This window comes from Mastigoproctus giganteus, chromosome 5, assembly GCF_048544385.1.
Source record: "Mastigoproctus giganteus isolate SK-2022 chromosome 5, ASM4854438v1, whole genome shotgun sequence".
NCBI classification, from domain to species: domain Eukaryota; kingdom Metazoa; phylum Arthropoda; class Arachnida; order Uropygi; family Thelyphonidae; genus Mastigoproctus; species Mastigoproctus giganteus.
In genome coordinates, this window is record NC_143579.1 from 125,982,491 (window position 1) to 126,002,135 (window position 19,645).

General features: G+C 37.4%; 1 protein-coding gene across 3 annotated transcripts in view; it reads right to left on the reverse strand.

The window, feature by feature from the left end:
- Abp1 (Actin binding protein 1) overlaps positions 1-19,645 on the reverse strand; it is a 298,710-nt gene that overhangs the window by 56,021 nt on the left and 223,044 nt on the right. For all 3 annotated transcript variants that reach the window (XR_016546934.1, XM_090373450.1, XM_090373449.1), the window contains 2 exons: positions 17,057-17,200; positions 7,198-7,417 (listed from right to left, as the gene is read on the reverse strand). Coding sequence is in view for 2 of the 3 variants with exons in the window: in XM_090373450.1 (XP_090229576.1) it covers positions 7,198-7,417; positions 17,057-17,200 (364 nt within the window). In the remaining variant the exon portion in view is untranslated. The remainder of the gene's footprint in view (positions 1-7,197; positions 7,418-17,056; positions 17,201-19,645) is intronic.

The window sequence follows — 19,645 nt, forward strand, 5'->3', positions numbered from 1 at the left end:
AGAATGCAATGAATCTCACTGATCCAACTATCACCCTATTGTACATAATCCATTCTTTCTAAAGTAATAGAGAAATCTATTAACTGCCACACTTCAAATGACCTTCCTCTGCATCAATTGCCAACTTTAGAACTACCTTTAAAACTTCCATCTGATCAATGATCGCCAATGTGTATTACATCAGTGCCAAGCTAATGATAATAAAACATAAACAGCCTATGCTACTTATCTTTGGACAAACTTGATGGGAAAGTATGGTAAAATTGAAGCAATTGTATGCTTAATGTGTCTAAGACTTTTTATTGTGTTTTGGAACAAAGGTCTTCTAAACAAGCTCTAATGTTATGAATTACTGAGTGCCTTTTTGCAATTAGATATCCAGTTCTTTCTGAACAGTCACCAGGTGGGCAAAATTCTGGGTTCCCTAAGGTTCAGTTCATTTTCCCACTTTTTTCCTTCTGAAAATTAACCTTCTTCCCGTGACTCAAAAGGTTATCCATAGTTTTTGCTAGAATATCCTCCACCAAGTCCTTCGTGTTGACCTCGCAGTTAGTCTCCAATGGGACAAATAAAAGTTAGTTAATACCTCTATAACTTGGTTGTGTCTTATTTCTCACAAAAAAGAGTGTGCTGATCCCAAGCGCATCTTTGACAACAATCAGATATCTAAATAAGATTACCTATCTCTGCTATGGCTTACCTCTGGCGGAAAATATTTGCCATTTTCTAATCTCTCTTGGCATAAGCACATCACAATTTTTACCTGTGCATCAAAAAACTGGGTTCTCTTTTTCAACCTCAGCATTACATTTCTTCTAACCAACTCTCACTCTGTACAAATCTCAAATACCCTCTTCAATGGAAGATTGTTCCCACATCGAGAAACAATATTCCATTCATTCTGAAGCCCCAAACTCCTCTAAAGCATCTAGATTCTACTGAAAAGAGGACACTAATGATCCATCTCTTATGTCCTAGATTTGTCCATTATTTGTCTCATATGCATTCAGTTTCTGCTGCATATCCACTTCTACAGATACTTTCTTGGGTACTGTTCTTCTGAACTGGCTTCATTAATTCTCCTCATCAGCATCAACCATTTTCAGACTGCAGGATGAAAGCCTCTCCAGAAACTTTCCTGTTCCTTTTGTTTTGTGGAACGACCATCCATTTACTACCCACAAACTCGTGAATTTCATCTGTCCATCTCCATTGTTGTCTTCCAGGGTTTCTTCTGGCTCCTCTTGGGTACCATTCTGTTATTTTCTTGGTCCAGCTGTCATCATGCCTTCAAGCTATGTGTCCTGCCCAAAATAATTTTAGTTCTTTAGTTTTGATAAGCATGTCCTTTACTTGAGTTTGCTGCCTAATCCATGTGTTTCTCTTCTTATCTAACAGTCTGATTCCTAATATAATTCATTCAATTCTTCATTGTGTAGTTCTCAGCTTCTCTTTTGATGAGTGCCCAAGTTTACATTCCATAAGTCATGGTGGGGAGTATACATCAGTTCATTAATTTACGTTTCAGACAAATTGGGATATTGTTCCTCAGTACGTGACTATATTTCCTGGAATTCAGGAAATATAGTTTCATCCAAAATTTATTCTTCTCTTGAATTCCAGCCATTTATAATTATTATAGGTAATGACTTGCCCCAGATAAGTATATGAATCCTCCTTTTCAATTACTGCTGCTTCAATATTATATCCCTTTCAGTGGCATACTTGTTCATCATTACTTTTGTTTTAGCCATATTCATCTTTATCCTTACTAACTCTGCATAAATGATGAAGATTTTCCTCTAATTCTTTCAGATCATGATAATGTCATCTGCAAATCACAATGATCACATTATCATTATGATCACAGTGCCATCTGCAAACCGTGAAAGCTTCCTCAAGGGCAGAATTAAACAACTTCGGAGATATCATGTCTCCCTGTCGAACTCCTTTCTCAATTTTAAATCTGCGACTGTCTTTGTCTTGTCTAATAAAGGAGGTAGCATTCTCATATATTTTCTTTAAAATCATAATATATGCTTATCTTTCCAGTGCCCGAAATATTGCCTTATGCTGTATGGAGTCAAATGCCTATTTATAATCCACAAATGCCAGCCATAATAGTGTTTTATATTCATTTGTTTTCTCCATTAGCTGTGGTATTATGTGAAGGTGATCCATAGTTGAGAATCCTGTCTAAAACCAGCTTGCACATTTGGTTGATTCTCGTCAAATATTCTATCTAATCTTTTATTAATGTTTGTTCACAATTTGTTCACAATGACCCTTGTGAACATATTGTAGATGTGGGACAAGCTAACTGGTCTATAATTTCTGATTTATCTCCTTTCTTATGCAGCAAAACTATGATTGCATTATTCCACTCCTTAGGTGTCATGCCTTTTCTAATGCATTTTGTAAAGAGTCTTGCCAGGTTCTGTGCCATGTCTCTTCCTCCCAATTTTAACAACTCTACAGTAACTTCATCTTCCACCAAGGCTTTCTGATTCTTCATTTTCTTCAACCCATGCTCTACCTCATCAGGAAGGATATCTGGTATGTCGTATGTGTTACTAATTTGTGAAACATCTTGCTCAATGCTGGCATCATTCCCTCGCTTCTTGTATAATTCTCTATAGCAGTCTTCTGCTATTTGATTTATGCCTTCTCTGCTATTTATAAGCACACCATCACTATTCTTCAGTTTCAGTATCATTTTTCTGCCTTTATACATTTTTCTGTATTACTGCTCATGGCTGCTGATTTAAGTCCTTTCTTTTCTCTTAATGCTTGTTCTACTTTTCTTGTGTTAAATCTTCTTATTTCCTCTCTTAGTCTCTTTCTAATGGCTTTGCATGACTCAGTATACTCAATTTTATCCTTGTCAGTGTTTATCTTGCTCTTCATTTGTCGTCTTTGGTTCATCATGACAAGTGTTTCTTGACTAATTTTTTCTTCTTTGGATTTCTTTTTACCTATAGGTTTCTCGGAATTTATCACTTTCAGAAAGTGGTAGTATTCTTGTCGATATCTTGGTCCTGAAAGGTCTTCAGAAGCTCAAATTTGTTCTTAAGTTCCAGTACATATTGCTTTTTCTCCTCTTCTGTTAGCTCAAAGACCTTCATATTATTTACTCGAGTCAGTTTTTTCCTTTCTTTTCTTACATCTATATCAAGTGTGCATTTTACCATTCTGTGATCACTTCCATTTACCTTGTTCAGGACGCTAACATCATTCATGATATATCTTCTGTTAGTGAGGATGAAATCAATTTCATTAGTTGTTAATCCATTTGTCCATGTCCACTTCCTGTTCACCCTTTTCTTGAAAAAAGTCTTCATTACTGACATTCCTTGAGATTCTGCAAATTCCACAAGTCTTTCACCAATTCCAAAATGTACTATAGTTCCTCTTTCTGCACTATTTGGTCTCTTTCCAACCTTAGCATTGAAGTCCCCCATAATGACAGTGTAGTGGGTTTTCTGCTCATCTAGAAGACTCAATTTCGGCATACATTTCTTCAACCTCGTCATCATCATGGCTCAATGCTGGTGCATAAATCATTATAACCTTTAGTTTGTACCTCTTAGAAATTCTGAATGGTAGCCTTGACCCCCTTGGTGATGTACTTTTGAATTCCAAAATGTTGTTTTTTACATCTTTATGGACCAGAAAGCCAACTCCACCTTCGCTCCTTTCACTGTTTCCATTGGTGTATTGCAGATTTCCACTTTATAAACTTATAAGTGATTCATTTCTTCTTCTTCTTGTTTCATCCAAACCAATGATATTCCAATTTACATTTTCTAATTCCTTTTTCAGCTCTAATATCCAACTTCACCAATGATCGATCTTACGTTGTAACAGGCCAAGTTCAGTTTCTGTGAATGGCAGCCTGGTCATACCCAGAGATTCTTAGCCCCCTCTTCTTCCACTCTGATCCTCTTGCTGCCATAAGAGGGGGAGTGAGAGCCGCTGAGGACTGAGTGCCATTTGTTTCGTCGTGCTGGAGGGTTTGGTCTTTTCCTCTTTATGCTGACAAGGCATCTTGAAGAGAATCACTCTACACATTCGTTGCCACCTAAGTGACGTAACAGGGTTTACCAATGAGAAGGTGTGTATGAGTGGATTTTAGGGAGGCAGGCCAACCAGACTCCTCCTAAATTTTCTGAAATAGAAAGATATTGGATCCATCAGTGTTTTAGACTGAGTATCTAATAATACACAATGCCTGTTCCCCTCTAATTCTCTTACTCTTCCATAATCAGCGAAGAAATACACAACTAGTCAGCATGCCGCCTTTTTTCACTTTCTTATTCCAAAGGTGTTTTTCCTTCTGCTTGGAAATTTGCTCATATCCAGCCAGTTCCTAAAAAGGGTGACAAATCCCTCCCATCCAATTATCGTCCCATTGCAATTACTTCTACTCTTTCTAAAGTAATGGAGAAATCAATTAACCGCCAACTCTTAAACTACCTAGAAACCTTCCGTCTGATCAACGATCGCCAGTATGGATTCCGTCGGTGTCGATCCACTGGTGATATTCTGGCTTATGTTACCCATTTATGGACTACTTCAATGGAAAGGTTCGGTGAAACACAAGCAGTTGCTCTTGACATCTCAAAGGCTTTCGATCGTGTTTGGCATAAAGGTCTTCTAAACAAGCTTCCATCTTATGGTTTGCCAACTGTTTTTAGTAATTGGTTATCCAGTTTTCTCTCTGATCGCTCACTGAGGGTGATGGTAGATGGCTCTCTGTCTTCTAACTTCTCCACTAATGCCGGTGTCTCCCAAGGTTCAGTTCTTTCCCCCACTCTTTTCCTCTTGTATATCAATGACCTTCTTCCATTGACTGGAAATCCTATCCATAGTTTTGCCGATGATAGCACATTGCATTCAACTTTCCATTTTGAGAAACCTTGCCCTGCTCAATCAGCGTCAACTTCTCGAAAATCTGCTACCAATTCCTTAAATGCCGATCTTCAGGTAATTCTCCAGTGGGGCAAAGACAACTTAGTTGATTTCAACCCTTCTAAAACTCAGTCTTGTCTTATATCTCGCAAAAAGGATTCTTCTGCTCCTATGCTTATCTTTAGTGACACTCCAATTTCTAGGCAAAAGGATATATCTCTTTTGGGGATTACCCTGACTTCTAATCTCTCTTGGCACAAGCACATTACAAATATTGCTTCCTCTGCATCTAAAAAACTTGGTTTTCTCTTTCGCTCTCAGCGTTACTTTTCTTCCAAACAGCTGCTCACTCTGTATAAATCGCAAATCCGCCCTGCCATGGAATATTGTTCCCACATTTGGGGTGGTGCCCCCAAAACCTCTCTCAGGCTTCTTGATTCCATTCAGAAGAGGGCAGTTAGGTTAATTAATGATTCATCTCTAACGGAGTCTCTCCACTCGCTTTCTCATAGACGTACTGTTTCTGCTGCATGCCTCTTCTACAGATATTTCCATGGGCACTGTTCTTCTGAATTGGCTTCTATAATTCCCGCTCTCTCTTTCAAAACAGTCCGAACACGTGCCGCCACCAGCCATCATCCATTTACTGTCCAACTTCAAACCCACAGAACCAACTTTTCATCTTCCTCATTTATTCATTCAACTGCCGTTTTCTGGAACAACCTTCCTTCATACGTATTTCCTGAAAATTACAATCTACAGAAGTTCAAGTCCAATGTCAACAAATATCTTCTTTCGTCTTCTCAACCTCCAACCCAAGCACGGTACTAAGTACTATAGGTTCTAATACCTCTCGTGTTTGGGGTTCACATAAAAAAAAAAAAAAAAAATGCATTCACTGTCCAAGTCCAAATTTACAGAACCAACTTTTCCTCCTCTTTGTTTATCCCTTCTACTTTTCTCTGTTTATTCCTGTTTTGTGGAAAAAGCGTGTTTACATTTTGTCCCCCCCCCCCACATGTATTACCTGAAAGTTACAATTTACAGAAATTCAAGTCTAATGTCAAAAGATAATGTCTGTATTTTTAACTTTCAACCTGCAGTACTACAGGTTCTAGTACCTTTCGTGCTTGGGTTATTTTAATCTATATAAACTAAAAATAAGAAGTAGAAGAGTAGAATATGAGTGCCTCAAGCCACAAGAGATGGTGTAAGTGAAGCAAGCAGTCAAACACAAATGTAAAACTTGTAAAATTATTAATTTAAAAAAAAAGTATGAGAGAAAAGTTTGGTGATATTTCAACCCAATGCAAGCACTCATATTTCAAAACCTGATGGACCCACTCTGATTGGTTAATTATATGCTTTTAAGTTGAAGATTCTCTGGGAACATGTATCCTGTTCTCAGGTGTTGTGGAGCTAGAAGTTACTAACTGAACTGATTGAACTGTCTCAAAAAGGGTTAAATTAGAAGGAAATCAAACAGTTCTTGAGAATTTTGATTTCAGTTATATTAATGTTATTATGGACATTATTATGATTAATCCTAAAAGATTGGAAACCTAAAATACCAGAACTTACCTCCCAACTACTTATCTATTAATGGATTCGAGTTCATGAATAAGGAAAGATATAAGTGTGATAATATTGTATACTGAGATTTTGGTAAGTTTGCTTTAAATTTATATCACTTGTAAAGCCAATCTTTTAATTTAGCTAATGTATAATCTACATTTTATAGATACAATGTCGAAGATGCTAGTATTTCTGTGTTCTGATGTTTCAATATTACTAATTAAAGAGTGGACACAAGCTGTATTCTGTACTTTAAACTTCAAAAATTTTGTGAGTGGTGGTGATATAATTTTTATGACTTAAGAGGAAAGATTAACGAATGTGGCATGCCAGTAAGAGACAATGGGTCGAATCAGTTCTTTCAATTTATATAGTTTGAAGGTATTGAAGATATGCAGCATAATATCATTCCTAATACCTATGGATAAGGAACAATATCACTTAATATTCTTTTGAAGAAATGCACATTCAAATCCCAGCAGAGACTGGAGGAATTTTTGAAAGTTTCTTCAATAGAGAAGAAAAAACTTAGCCAATCTCAGCAAGATTGGGGAGGAGTAGTGTTTCCCACCAACAACTAAAATGACTCTAGCACAATTTTAAACAAAAAGCATGCATACATAAATGTTAAAAGGCAATGGATAAGAATGTTTAAATATATATATAAAAACTATTCATCACAGGAATCTGTATAACATAGCAGAAAGCTACCATCCCAGTTTTGTTCTTCTTCAAGATTTGCCTCCAATTCTGAATCTTGTCGAGGAGGTAATCCTTCTTTGAGTAGATTTCTAGTGTAACTGAATCCTTCAGGAGGTGGAATAGGAGAACTAAATTCTAAGTGCTGCTGTTCTTTATGATCTTGAACAGGAGAATATACTTGCGAAAAAGATGAATCCGCAACTTCAGTAACTGATGTCTGTTCTGATACCTAATAAAAGCAAAATAGAAAATCATCTGAAAATTATAGGAAAAATAATCACTGATATATATATATATATATATATATATAGACTGAGTGGTCCCGCTCACCTCAAAGAAATGGAACATACCATAATGGGCCAATATTATGTATTTATAGCTTTGTATGTCAGAAGATAATCTCTAGCTGTCATGTTGCTAACCCATACCCCGATTAGCACTCAGGATACGTTCCTAGGAAATGGAGTGCCAAACAAAACAGCACTATTTCATTCTACATTAAATAAATGGAGATGCATTCCTTATGTTTTTTAAACTGAGAAATATAATATATAGTAATTTAGGGTATGTTAAACATAGACTAATAATGTACAGTATATAACACAAAAAAGTCATTTGAAGATTAATTTTTCATGAAGTAGGAGTCAAGAGTTTACTATCTTCTCTTAAGTTTCCTCTCATGAAGTAGTTCTCGATAGCAGGAAATCATATCAAGAAAACCTCTCTTTACTTTTATGGAGTCAGGGTCATCCTTGGTGAATTGGTACATGATTTGGGAGATCATAGCAATACTAACACTGAGGAATTCTGTGGTGAGGTTTCTCACTGGTGTTTCCTCCTCCACCTCCGCATCAAGATTGTCGGGGTCTTTAGTTTCACTCTGTATGCACTGCTTTGCCAATTCATGAAGTTCATTGTTAGTAGGACTCTTACCATGAGACTGCATCACCATTGTCCACATTGGCATCCTTCATTCCCGCTTCACAGGCTAGTTCAACAATGTTTTTGTTGACTGGTTCCTCCTTGCATCCTATAAAGTTTGCATGCTTCTAGCCATAGCTTTTTTCACACTCTTCACGCAGACTGCTGTGATATTGTCTTTAGCATTCATGGCATATTCTCATTGTATTTTTTCCAATTGTCTTATGGACTATTTATCTTCACCATCTGTTTCCTCTATAAGTTATCTGAATGTGCGACAAAGGTAATAGGCCTTAAAATTTGATACAACTCCTTGATTCATTGGTTGGAGTAATATAGTAGTGTTGGGATTTCTACAGGAATGCAGGGTTGAAGTATGTCTAGATTCTTGGGGTAGCTTGGGGCATTATTGAGCACCAACAATGCCCTTGGTTCAAGGTTGTGTTCTTTACAATAGCACTTTACTACACGGAAAAAAATATGAAACAATCTACTGCTGGAAAATATCATAAGCATAAGATACACAAGCATAAGCTTTAGTCACCCAAAGTGTTTCTCCCTAGTAACAGAGTTAATCTGCCTTTTCCAACCTCGAATCCAGATGCACATTTCTCTTTTTGGGAGATGAAAGTACGAGATGGCATTCTTTTCCAAAAAAGGGCTGTTTCATCGACAATGAAGACAATCTCAGGAAGATGGGTGCCACGCTCGATGGTGGCTTTCAGTCACAGGAAATTAGTGGGCTGCTTTGTGTCCACACTAGCAGCTTCACCAGAAGCTGCTAGCGTGGCCATTTGAATCTATCAAACCAAGTTCTGCTGGGTGTGAATGATTTTGATGTATCCATTATTATCAGTTAACTTACGGACATATTCCATTGTGTTTGATCCTCCACCCAAATACTAAGCCATCATTTCATTTCTTCAAGCAAATGACTCCCTGAACGAGTTACCCTCATTGGAGACAACTTCGAGATCGCTGAATTTTATCTTCTTTGTATTTTTGATAATTATTCTAATTGTGGACATAGCCAAGTTCAAAGAGGCACCCGCATCCACCTGACACTCACCAGCTTCCAATCACCTCAACACTTGCAGTTTTACGTGAAAGGAATTTTTTTTTTTTTTTTTTTTTTTATGTGAACCCCAAACACTACAGGTATTAGAACCTATAGTACTTAGTACCGCGCTTGGGTTGGAGGTTGAGAAGACGAAAGAAGATATTTGTTGACACTGGACTTGAACTTCTGTAGATTGTAATTTTCAGGAAATACGTATGAAGGAAGATTGTTCCAGAAAACGGCAGTTGAATGAATAAATGAGGAAGATGAAAAGTTGGTTCTGTGGGTTTGAAGTTGGACAGTAAATGAATGTTGGCTGGTGGCAGCACGTGTTCGGACTGTTTTGAAAGAGAGAGCAGGAATTATAGAAGCCAATTCAGAAGAACAGTGCCCATGGAAGTATCTGTTGAAGAGGCATGCAGCAGAAACAGTATGTCTATGAGAAAGAGAGTGGAGAGACTCTGTTAGAGATGAATTATTAATTAACCTAACTGCCCTCTTCTGAATGGAATCAAGAAGCCTGAAAGGTTTTGGGGGCACCACCCCAGATGTGGGAACAATATTCCATGGCAGGGCGGATTTGCGATTTATACAGAGTGAGCAGCTGTTTGGAAGAAAAGCAACGCTGAGAGCGAAAGAGAAAACCAAGTTTTTTAGATGCAGAGGAAGCAATATTTGTAATGGGCTTGTGCCAAGAGAGATTAGAAGTCATGGTAATCCCCAAAAGAGATATATCATTTTGCCTAGAAATCAAAGTGTCACTAAAGATAAGCATAGGAGCAGAAGAATCCTTTTTGCGAGATATAAGACAAGACTGAGTTTTAGATGGGTTGAAATCAACTAAGTTGTCTTTGCCCCACTGGAGAATTACCTGAAGATTGGCATTTAAGGAATTGGTAGCAGATTTTCGAGAAGTTGAAGCTGATTAAGCAGGACAGGGTTCCTCAAAATGGAAGGTGGAATGCAATGTGCTATCATCGGTAAAACTATGGATAGGATTTCCAGTCAATAGAAGAAGGTCTTTAATATACAAGAGGAAAAGAGTGGGGAAAAGAACTGAACCTTGATGGACACCAGCATTAGTGGAGCAGTTAGACATCTACCATCACCCTCAGTGAGCGATCAGAGAGAAAACTGGATAACCAATTACTAAAAACAGTTGGCAAACCATAAGATGGAAGCTTGTTTAGAAGACCTTTATGCCAAACACGATTAAAAGCCTTTGAGATGTCAAGAGCAACTACTTGTGTTTCACTGAACCTTTCCATTGAATTAGTCCATAAATGGGTAACATAAGCCAGAATATCACCAGTGGATCGACACTGATGGAATCTGATGGAAGGTTTCTAGGTAGTTTAAGAGTTGGCAGTTAATTGATTTCTCCATTACTTTTGAAAGATTAGAAGTAATTGCAATGGGACGATAATTAGATGGGAGGGATTTATCACCCTTTTTTAGGAACTGGTTGGATATGAGCAAATTTCCAAGCAGAAGGAAAAACACCTTTGGAATAAGAAAGTGAAAAAAGGTGGCAAAGAATAATAGTAAGTTCAGGAGCACAGGTTTTGAGAACAAGTGGAGAAATATCATCGGGACCTGGAGCTTTCTTAGCATCAAGATTCATCAAAATCCTTCTGATATCCTTTTGACAGAAGACCACAGGAGGCATTGAATGGAGCGTGTTGGGAATGGTGGGAGGTGTTTTACCAAGATCATTAATACATGAGCTGGAAGAAAAATGGGATGCTAGCAGGTCAGCTTTATCCTTGGCTGAAGTGACAACAGAACCATCTGGTTTGGACAGAGGTGGGAGCAGAGATGGGCAAAAGTTGCGGCCAATAGCTTTGGCAAGAGACCAGAATGCTCAGCTACCATTAGGGCAAGAAGCAAATTTTCTACTCTTAGCCTGTTCAAACTCTATTTTGGACTGATTAATAACTGCTTTACAATTGTTGCGAGCTTTGGTGTAGGCAGAAAATGAAACTGAAGAATTAGAAACAAGCCAATTACGATATGCAACATTCTTCTCTTGAACAGCCTTAGCACATTTATTGGAAAACCAAGGTTTAGATAAAGGACAAGATTTTAAAGTGGAGTGTGGGATAAAGGATTCCATTCCTGCAAGAATAATTTCACTGACACGATCTGAGCAAACGTTGACATCAGAAGTTTTGAAACAGTAATCCGACCAAGGAAAAGAAGAAAAGAAATCTCGCAGGTCATCCCATTTTGCATTCTTTTAATGCCAAACAACACAAGGTTGGGAATAGCCATGAGATAAAGGTTCCATTGGAGAAGAGACAATCACCAAGTTGTGATCTGAAGTGCCTAAAGGACCTCTCACTTCGACCGTGTACTTAGCATTAGCATTAGTAGAGGCATTTGATGCAAGAAAGCAAGCTTATGCAGCATCAGCCAAAAAAAAAAAAAAAAAAACCCACTTCCACTTCACCCCTCTGTTCGTTCAAAATACCTGTCCAGCTGAGCCTTAAACTTATTTAGGCTATCAACCTCCACCACAAGGGATGGAGGTCTGTTCCACCAACCAACCAATTTGAATTTATGCCCTCTCAGGCGATTTTTTTGAGCTAGAGGAAGAATACCATCAGCATTGAGCATGTTTAAACCATTCAAGGCTTTATACACCTCTATCAGATCACCTCGCTGGTGCCTAGTCTCCAGACACTGTAATTTGCAAAACTTAAGCCTTTCTTCGTAAGAGCACCCCTTTGTTCCATTCACTAATCTTGTTGCCCTTCTCTGTACTCGTCCCAGCAGCTCTACATCCTTCTTGAAATGAGGCCTCCAGACCTGTATACAGTACTCTAGGTGTGGCCTGACCATCGCCTTATACAATGGAATAATCACCTCCTTATCCCTGCTGGAAAAATTCCTGTATATCATTGACAATACTCCATGAGTTACTCTTGCAGCCCGTCTGCACTGCTCAGAGAACTTCATATCTGCCTGCACAACCACCCCCACGTCCCTTTCATTCTCTACCACTGTCAGTGTAGTACCACAGAGTTGATACGTTGCTCTGGGGTTGCTGTTTCCCATGTGTAGTACTTTACATTTGTCAATGTTAAACTTCATTTGCCACCTCTCAGCCCATCTGCTCAACCTTTCCAGATCCTGTTGCAGCAGCAACAGGATCTGGAACAACACTTGACAACACTTGACCCATCAATATCAAGTGGACCAATCTGATTCATCCCCTTCCTTCTAGAGTTTACATAAGTAAAGAACTCTTTGCTGTTTTTCTTTGCATCCCTTGCCAAGGATTTCTCGTAATCTGCCTTCGCCTGCCTAACCTCCTTTGTAACTTGGTTGCATATCAACTTGTATCTATCATAGGCTTCTGTGTCATGTGTTAATTTGTATGTATCCCATGCATTTTTCTTCTCTGCCATATGCCTCATTAGTTCATCTGACATCCATTTTGGCCTAAACCTTGAACAATATTTCTTAGTTGGTATGTAAAGCCTAGTAGCTTCCAAGATAAGTTCTTTGAATGCTTCCCATTTTGAATTTGCTGTTGGTAACATCATCAGTTGGTCCCACTGTATAGAATTTAAATACTGTCTCAGTCCATCGTAGTCGCCTTTACGGAAGCAATAACCCTTCCCTTTACCCCTAATGGTAGTTACCTCTTTGAGTAACTCCCACTTCAGAACACTGTGATCACTGCCACCTAGTGGTTCATTTATCTGCAGATTCTTAATGCATGAAGAATCACTGCTGATAATCAAATCAAGAGTATTACTCCCTCTAGTTGCCTCCCGAACATGCAGATGTAGAAAACAATCATCCAATAAATCCACAAAAGCCCTGCTAGTGTGTGAGTAACCAGCCCCCAAATTCCAGTCAATATCTGGGAAATTAAAATCTCCCATAGACACTCTGATTTACTGGCCCACTCTATTTTCCTGTACAGTTCCTTATTATACTCATCAGAGTCATTAGGCCTATAGCACATTCCTACTCTCAATTTTGATCTCCCAATGTTTATGTCACACCAAACTGACTCCACACTGCACTGTCCAGCGATGTCGACTGGCTTCACTTCCTTGGTTTTTATGTGTTTCTTAACTAATAGCATAACCCCTCCCCCCCTTCCTACCCTGTCTATCCTTTCTGTAGACGTTGTACTCCCCAAATTGCAGTTCTGCATCCCTTATATCTGTGTGACACCACGTCTCTGATATCCCAACAATATCTGCCTTCAATGTTTTGAGCAATACCTCAAATTCATCAAATTTATTTACTAAACTCCTAGCATTGGTGTACACGCAAGTATACCTGCACCTGTTTCTATTCTTAGCTACCCTAACACAACCCATGTGTTTACTTGTACCGCAATGGCTCCCAGCAATCTCTGAAATAGCATGCATCTTGTTTTTCAGGCTTCTGCTCATTCTAATAGAAGCAGTGCAAGAATCTCTTTCACCTCTGCCAGTGGCTACTGTCAATCTATTGGTCTTTGTCTCCCCCCAAGCTAGCAGTTTTCCGACCCACCTAACACTGCCTCGATAGCATCAGCAAATATTCTTGCACCCTTTCTATTTAAGTGTATCCCATCCCTGTAGAAGCAATCTCTCCTGTTAACAAGTACAGTCCAGGCTGAAAAAAATTCTACCCCTTGAGCTTTGCACAATCTTTTCTTGCACCTTAGATGCATTACTTAGAAGGGTTGTTTGTGAGAAAAAGATCAAGCATATTGGCTGTATGATTAGGATTGTCCGGTATTCTTGTAGGTAAATGAACAATCTGTGCTAGGTCATTAGTAATTGCAAAAGCCTCAGCATCTCGACCTGCTGGGTCGGTGTGACTAGAAAACAGAAGCCACCTGGAGTTGTGAACATTAAAATCACCAAGGAAAATTACCTCACTGTTAGGAAAGTTGGACTGGAGGAGGTCAAGTTGCAAAGAGAGGAAGTCAAAGAGCTCCAAGTGATTAGTGGAGTTGGGAGAACGGTAGAAACAAGAGATGAATTTTACAAAATGAGGTAGAGAGATTTTAAGCCAGAGAAGATCAAAGAGAGGAGATTCCAAATTGCCAAGTCTCTGACAGGAAATATCAGAATGGACATATATACAAGTACCACCTTTGAGGTGAAAGGAATCATACAGAGAATAATTTGGGCATCAATGCTTTTCCTCGGCACCTTAGATGCATTATTAGCACTTTGAAGTTGTAGGCAGTTTCCAGACACAATGGGTAATAAAAATAAAAAAAATTTTGCCTAAATAAGAACCTGTACACATACACAGGTGATCATGGCAGAACCTCAGAGGAGAGCATTGATTGGCTGTGAGAGTGTATTACATATGTAAGTATGTGTGAAGCACTCTGTTTGGGTTCAGGAACGGTTTTGGCCTTAACCGACGCTGCACTTGCCTTTGCTGATGATCTAGTTCTGGTGGTCCATGGTGAAACCAGAATCCTGTTGGAAGACAGGGCAAACTTAGCCCTTGCAAAACTGCAACCTCAGACAGTAACCCACAGGCTTCTCACATCTGACGAGAAAACAAAGTCATCTTGCTTAAAGGATCTCTCCAGTTAACCAGACCTCCTACAGTCAAGATCTCCAACAAACCCATCAGACTACCCAGAGATAAAATACCCTGGCATCATACCTGACATGAAACTCATGTTCTCTCCACACCCAGTTTATATTTCAACCAAAATCAGGAAATACACGGCAATGATTGTAGAATTTGCAGGGCACATTGGGCCTTAAAGGTAGAGATCTGGCATTAGTATACAATTCATTTTCTTGTGCATTGTTTGTTATGGAGTTTTACTGTTGTGCACGAGAGCCACCATTCGATGTAACAAGACAAAGATTGATTCAATCCAAAGGGCCATGCTCTTCACAGTTATCATGGTCTGTCGTACTGTACACCAGCTCTACAAGTCCTAGCTGGATTCATGCCCCTCTACCTTGAGTTGATAAAGAGAGGTCTCTTCTACAACTTAAAGAAAAGAACACAAATAGAAATACTTGACTTGGCAAATGATCCTAAGGCTTTATGATTTATGTTTTTTACTTATTTATTGGCACCTCCGTAGCCAGGTGGGCAGGAGCAGCAGTGCATAGCACACGCTTCTTGATTAGACTGGGGTTCAAGCTCATGACCACCAAATACAGAGGATGCAGAAAGGTCAGGGAATGACCACCGCATATTTCCAGAGAAATATGGCCTTAGTTACTAATGCTCCTAAAAACCAAATAACAACAACAACTTATTTATTTTTATTATTATTTCTTATTTTTATTTTTTATTTTATTATTATTATTATTTATTATTTTTTTTAAACTTGGCCTCTGTCAGGAAGCTAAGGCGACCCTGGCAGAGACCAGCCAGAGACATAACAGCAGAACAAAACACAATACTACATAAACCTGACACAACACTTTTTTCTGGCTTTGCAGTTGTTCTGCATTCCATCACTGAGTAGATACAGCACAGATGTGGGAAACCACTGGTGGCACCTGACCCTAAATACTATGCCACGATGCAGTTAAAGACAATCCGTTAGACTCATTTGAACAATTAGAAATTTAAAATCAGAAATTGACCAAAATGTTAATACGAGTATTAACATTTTGGTCAATTTCTGATTGTTAACTACTTTTTTGTATGTATATATTTGACTACTTTTTTGTATGTATATATTTGACTCTTTTTTTTTTTTTTTTTTTTTTTTTATGAATAAAGAAAACTTAACTAGTAAATAAAAAAATATGTAACGTCATTACATTACATAGTGAATGAATTTTTGTCATTTCTTTTAATTTCTTGTAAAAATTGACTCTCTCAAGTTGCAAGAGCCTATAACGAAACTGCACTAAAAGGGGTAGTGCTAATTGCCGAATATCTGTATATATACAGGTACACTAAATATATAAAAGGGAGAAAGGGAAAAGGAAAATGGAAGGGAGACTATGGACAAATGCAACAGATAGATGAAAAGCACCCAAGCAAAATGATGAATATAAGTGTACACTTATATATACACGTGTGTGTGTGTGTGTGTGTGTGTGTGTGTGTGTGTGTGTGTGTGTGTGTGTGTGTGTGTGTGTGTGTGCGCGCGCGCGCACACAAAGTAAATTGAGATTTTTGTTCACGTGTGCGTGAACAAAAATCTCAATTTACTTTGCATTAGTGCAAGAGCTAAATTCACTGAACTTAAAATCATTAATCATCTAATTAATTCAGAGCAGACAGGTAATGCATATAATACAAAATACTGTATTCAATTCAAAAAATGAATTATAATTTCATTATTAATAATTTAAAAATAATTTGCACATCTCATAGTCCTAAATAAGTATGGTGAAACATATACACTGAACATTATCAATGTTAGTTTAAAATCAGGGAAAGTGTATTCAATATCCAAAAAGTGATACAACAATGATGTATTTTGTAAATAATGCTCTTTTTGATAAGGAATTATTATTTATTATTATATAAGATATTATTATTGTTATATACCATTCAACTTTGCAGTTTTTTAGCATATATAGATTAAGCAGAATAGTGAAATACAGAAAAGCCTCCTGAAATTCATAGATACAATGGATACACTCTCAAAATATTCAAAAATTTGTATATGTGGTAACATTTTTTTAAAGTTAGGCTAGGTTATATTCTTGTTTTGTACAGGAAAATTATTTTGATTTCCATGAAGGGGTGGGGGGCATTAGAAAATAATACTTGGGAGAGAGGAGGTCACCAGACCCAAAAAGGTTGAGGATAACTCAACTGACCTAACTGCTATTTCATAACTAGCGTTTCTTTCAGAATAAATTAATAAAACTGTGAATTCAAATGTGTTTAAATTTAAATATAGCATAAAACCTTAAGATTACATACGTGGTAAGAATGATGAGTCTGGAATTCTCTTAAAGCTTTTGTCTGTGGCCAGTTCCTCACCATGCTCATTTGGCCAGCACATGTATTCTTCTCAAATATTGCCCGAGCATTTATAGTTCTCTGAGATATAACATTATGAGCTTCCTGAAAGGAAAAAAAAAACAAAAAACAATAATAATGTATAGAAGCATTTATATATTATTATTATGAAAATAATATGATTAAAACAGTATTATTATTATGAAACATTCTTTTCAGTACTGGGCATATTAAAATTTGCAGGGTCATATAAATTTGCCATGAATCTATAAATGAATGCATGAAACAAAAAGATGTCACTAACCAGGATGTGATAGCAAGTTACCTGCTAAGATATGTGAAGCTTAGGTTAGGCACATGTATTGCATTCCACATATTAGATTCTGGTTTGGAGTTTTAGTATTGTTTTTGGTTACTACTTCTAAATATTGTCCAATCTAATTCTTTTGTGAATTTCTTTATCTTGTTCTTATGAATAAATTTAATAACACTAGCGCACATAATTTTTGCCAAGCGAAAAAACTATAGGCACTGTATTATTCTCTACATTAAATGACACTCCAAAATTCAGTGTAATTTTTTTTTCTATGCATCAGAGTTAACAAAAAAATTACATTATACGCCATGGAATCAGACACAAAGAACCCCTGCCTTTTACAAGAAAGCAAGTTGCCTGTAATCAATATTTTGAAAATGTGAGGCAAGGGAAAATGAAAATCTCTTGCATTTGATGCACACCTACAATATGGCTGAGTAGAGATCACACATCAAATTGCTATTCTTGCATGTCCAATATTAAAGGTGCTAACCATACTTCTTTGACAACATTGAGATCAAACAAGATGCCCTTTCATTCTTTGTTAATGGGGCAGCTAGGCTAAAACTAATCATTGAAATACAAAAATGTGACCAAAGAGGACACATCTGGATGCAAGAGCATCATTAATGACTTGTCTTTTCTGCATCATCCATATTTGGTGGTCACAGGTTCGAGCCCGTGACCACCAAAATATGGAGGATGCGGAAAGGTCAGAGAATGACCACCACATATCCCCAGAGCAATATGGCCTTAATTGCTAATGCTCCTAAAAACCAAATAACAACAAGAACACGGCATATCTTTTTATTGCAGCTAAGAACAGGAAATACAGACTTCAAACAGCATACGGCCCTGGATGGTGAATATTTTCGAATTGTGCACTATAAAAGAATTTCTCCCTTTGTGATAACATCAAATGCACACCAAGTAAATATTGAAAATATTGAAATATTTTCTAACAATACAAATATAACAATATTTTTTGAACAATCCATTAGTCATAGCATTCATTGTATTGTTATAAAATATTGCAATTGTAATAATTCACAATTTATAATGTAGCTATCATATCAATAGAAATATTTTCTTGAAAGTTCGTTAGAAGGTCAAATATACATCCACAAAATGTGTTGTACTGATATTGTTCCCTAAAAACAATTACAATAAAGCAACCTTTTTTTTTTAATCAAATGCACATTGTAAGTGTTATCAGTTTTACACCAAAAAATTTCCTCTTTCCAGTGTGGCTTCCAATAGAATAATTTCCTTGATTTTGTGTTAGTAGATAGATGCAATATACATTGAAGAATGAAGTACGACCTTTTCGTTTTTCAAAAACAATTTGTTGCAATTCTTTCAGTTATGTTTCATATACCAAGAAACAGTTGCATGTGTTTTTTTTTTTTTTTTTTTTTTGCCTTCTCAATAAAGCTTTATGAAAGAACTGTGACACAATGCCGAAGTGTTCACAGCCCAATGCAAACATAACTCCTTTTTGTAAACAAAGGGAGAGCACTAGCTAGAAAAACAAACAAATGGAGTATCGCATTTCATGAATGCTAGGCTAGTTAGGGCAGGGGTGAAAAAATTAACTGAAAAAGGCTTAAAAAGATGCACACTTGACAGTACATTTTCATCATTTGGTGATAATCAATAGAAAAATCCAAAAATTTGAAGTGAGAAAATCAAAGAAAACAGTTCTGGTTCTATAGCAAGTTTCAGCTCTGTAGATAGAGTAAAAATTACAGAATTTATTAGTTGAAACTTGAACTGGGTTAAAATTACCCGATGAGACCGTATAATTCCCCATTTGTGAATTGGCAATATATTTGCACATCTCCAGTGACTTCCCTAGAATCCAAAGATGTTCTCAAAATTATCGCTAAGTATTAGTAGAGGCCTCCGTAGCCGAGTGGTCAGGAGCGGGAGTGCAGTAGCACACGCTCTTTGAGTAGACCGGGGTTCAAGCCCCCTGACTGCTGAATACGGTTGATCTGCCAACTCGCACTGGACTAGCGTGGCAGATTATGGTCCATTTCCCTCAGCATGAATTGTTGAGGAGGCTTCCATCCTGCAGTGGTTTGATAATGGCTGCACTTTTTTTTTTTTTTATTAGTAGTGGAAAATGATGCAAAAAACTAAGTTAATAAAGCATCAGCAAAAAAAAAAAAAAAAAAAAAAAAAACGCCAAACATCTGTTCCAGGCAAAATAATGGAGTCACTGGTTAAAG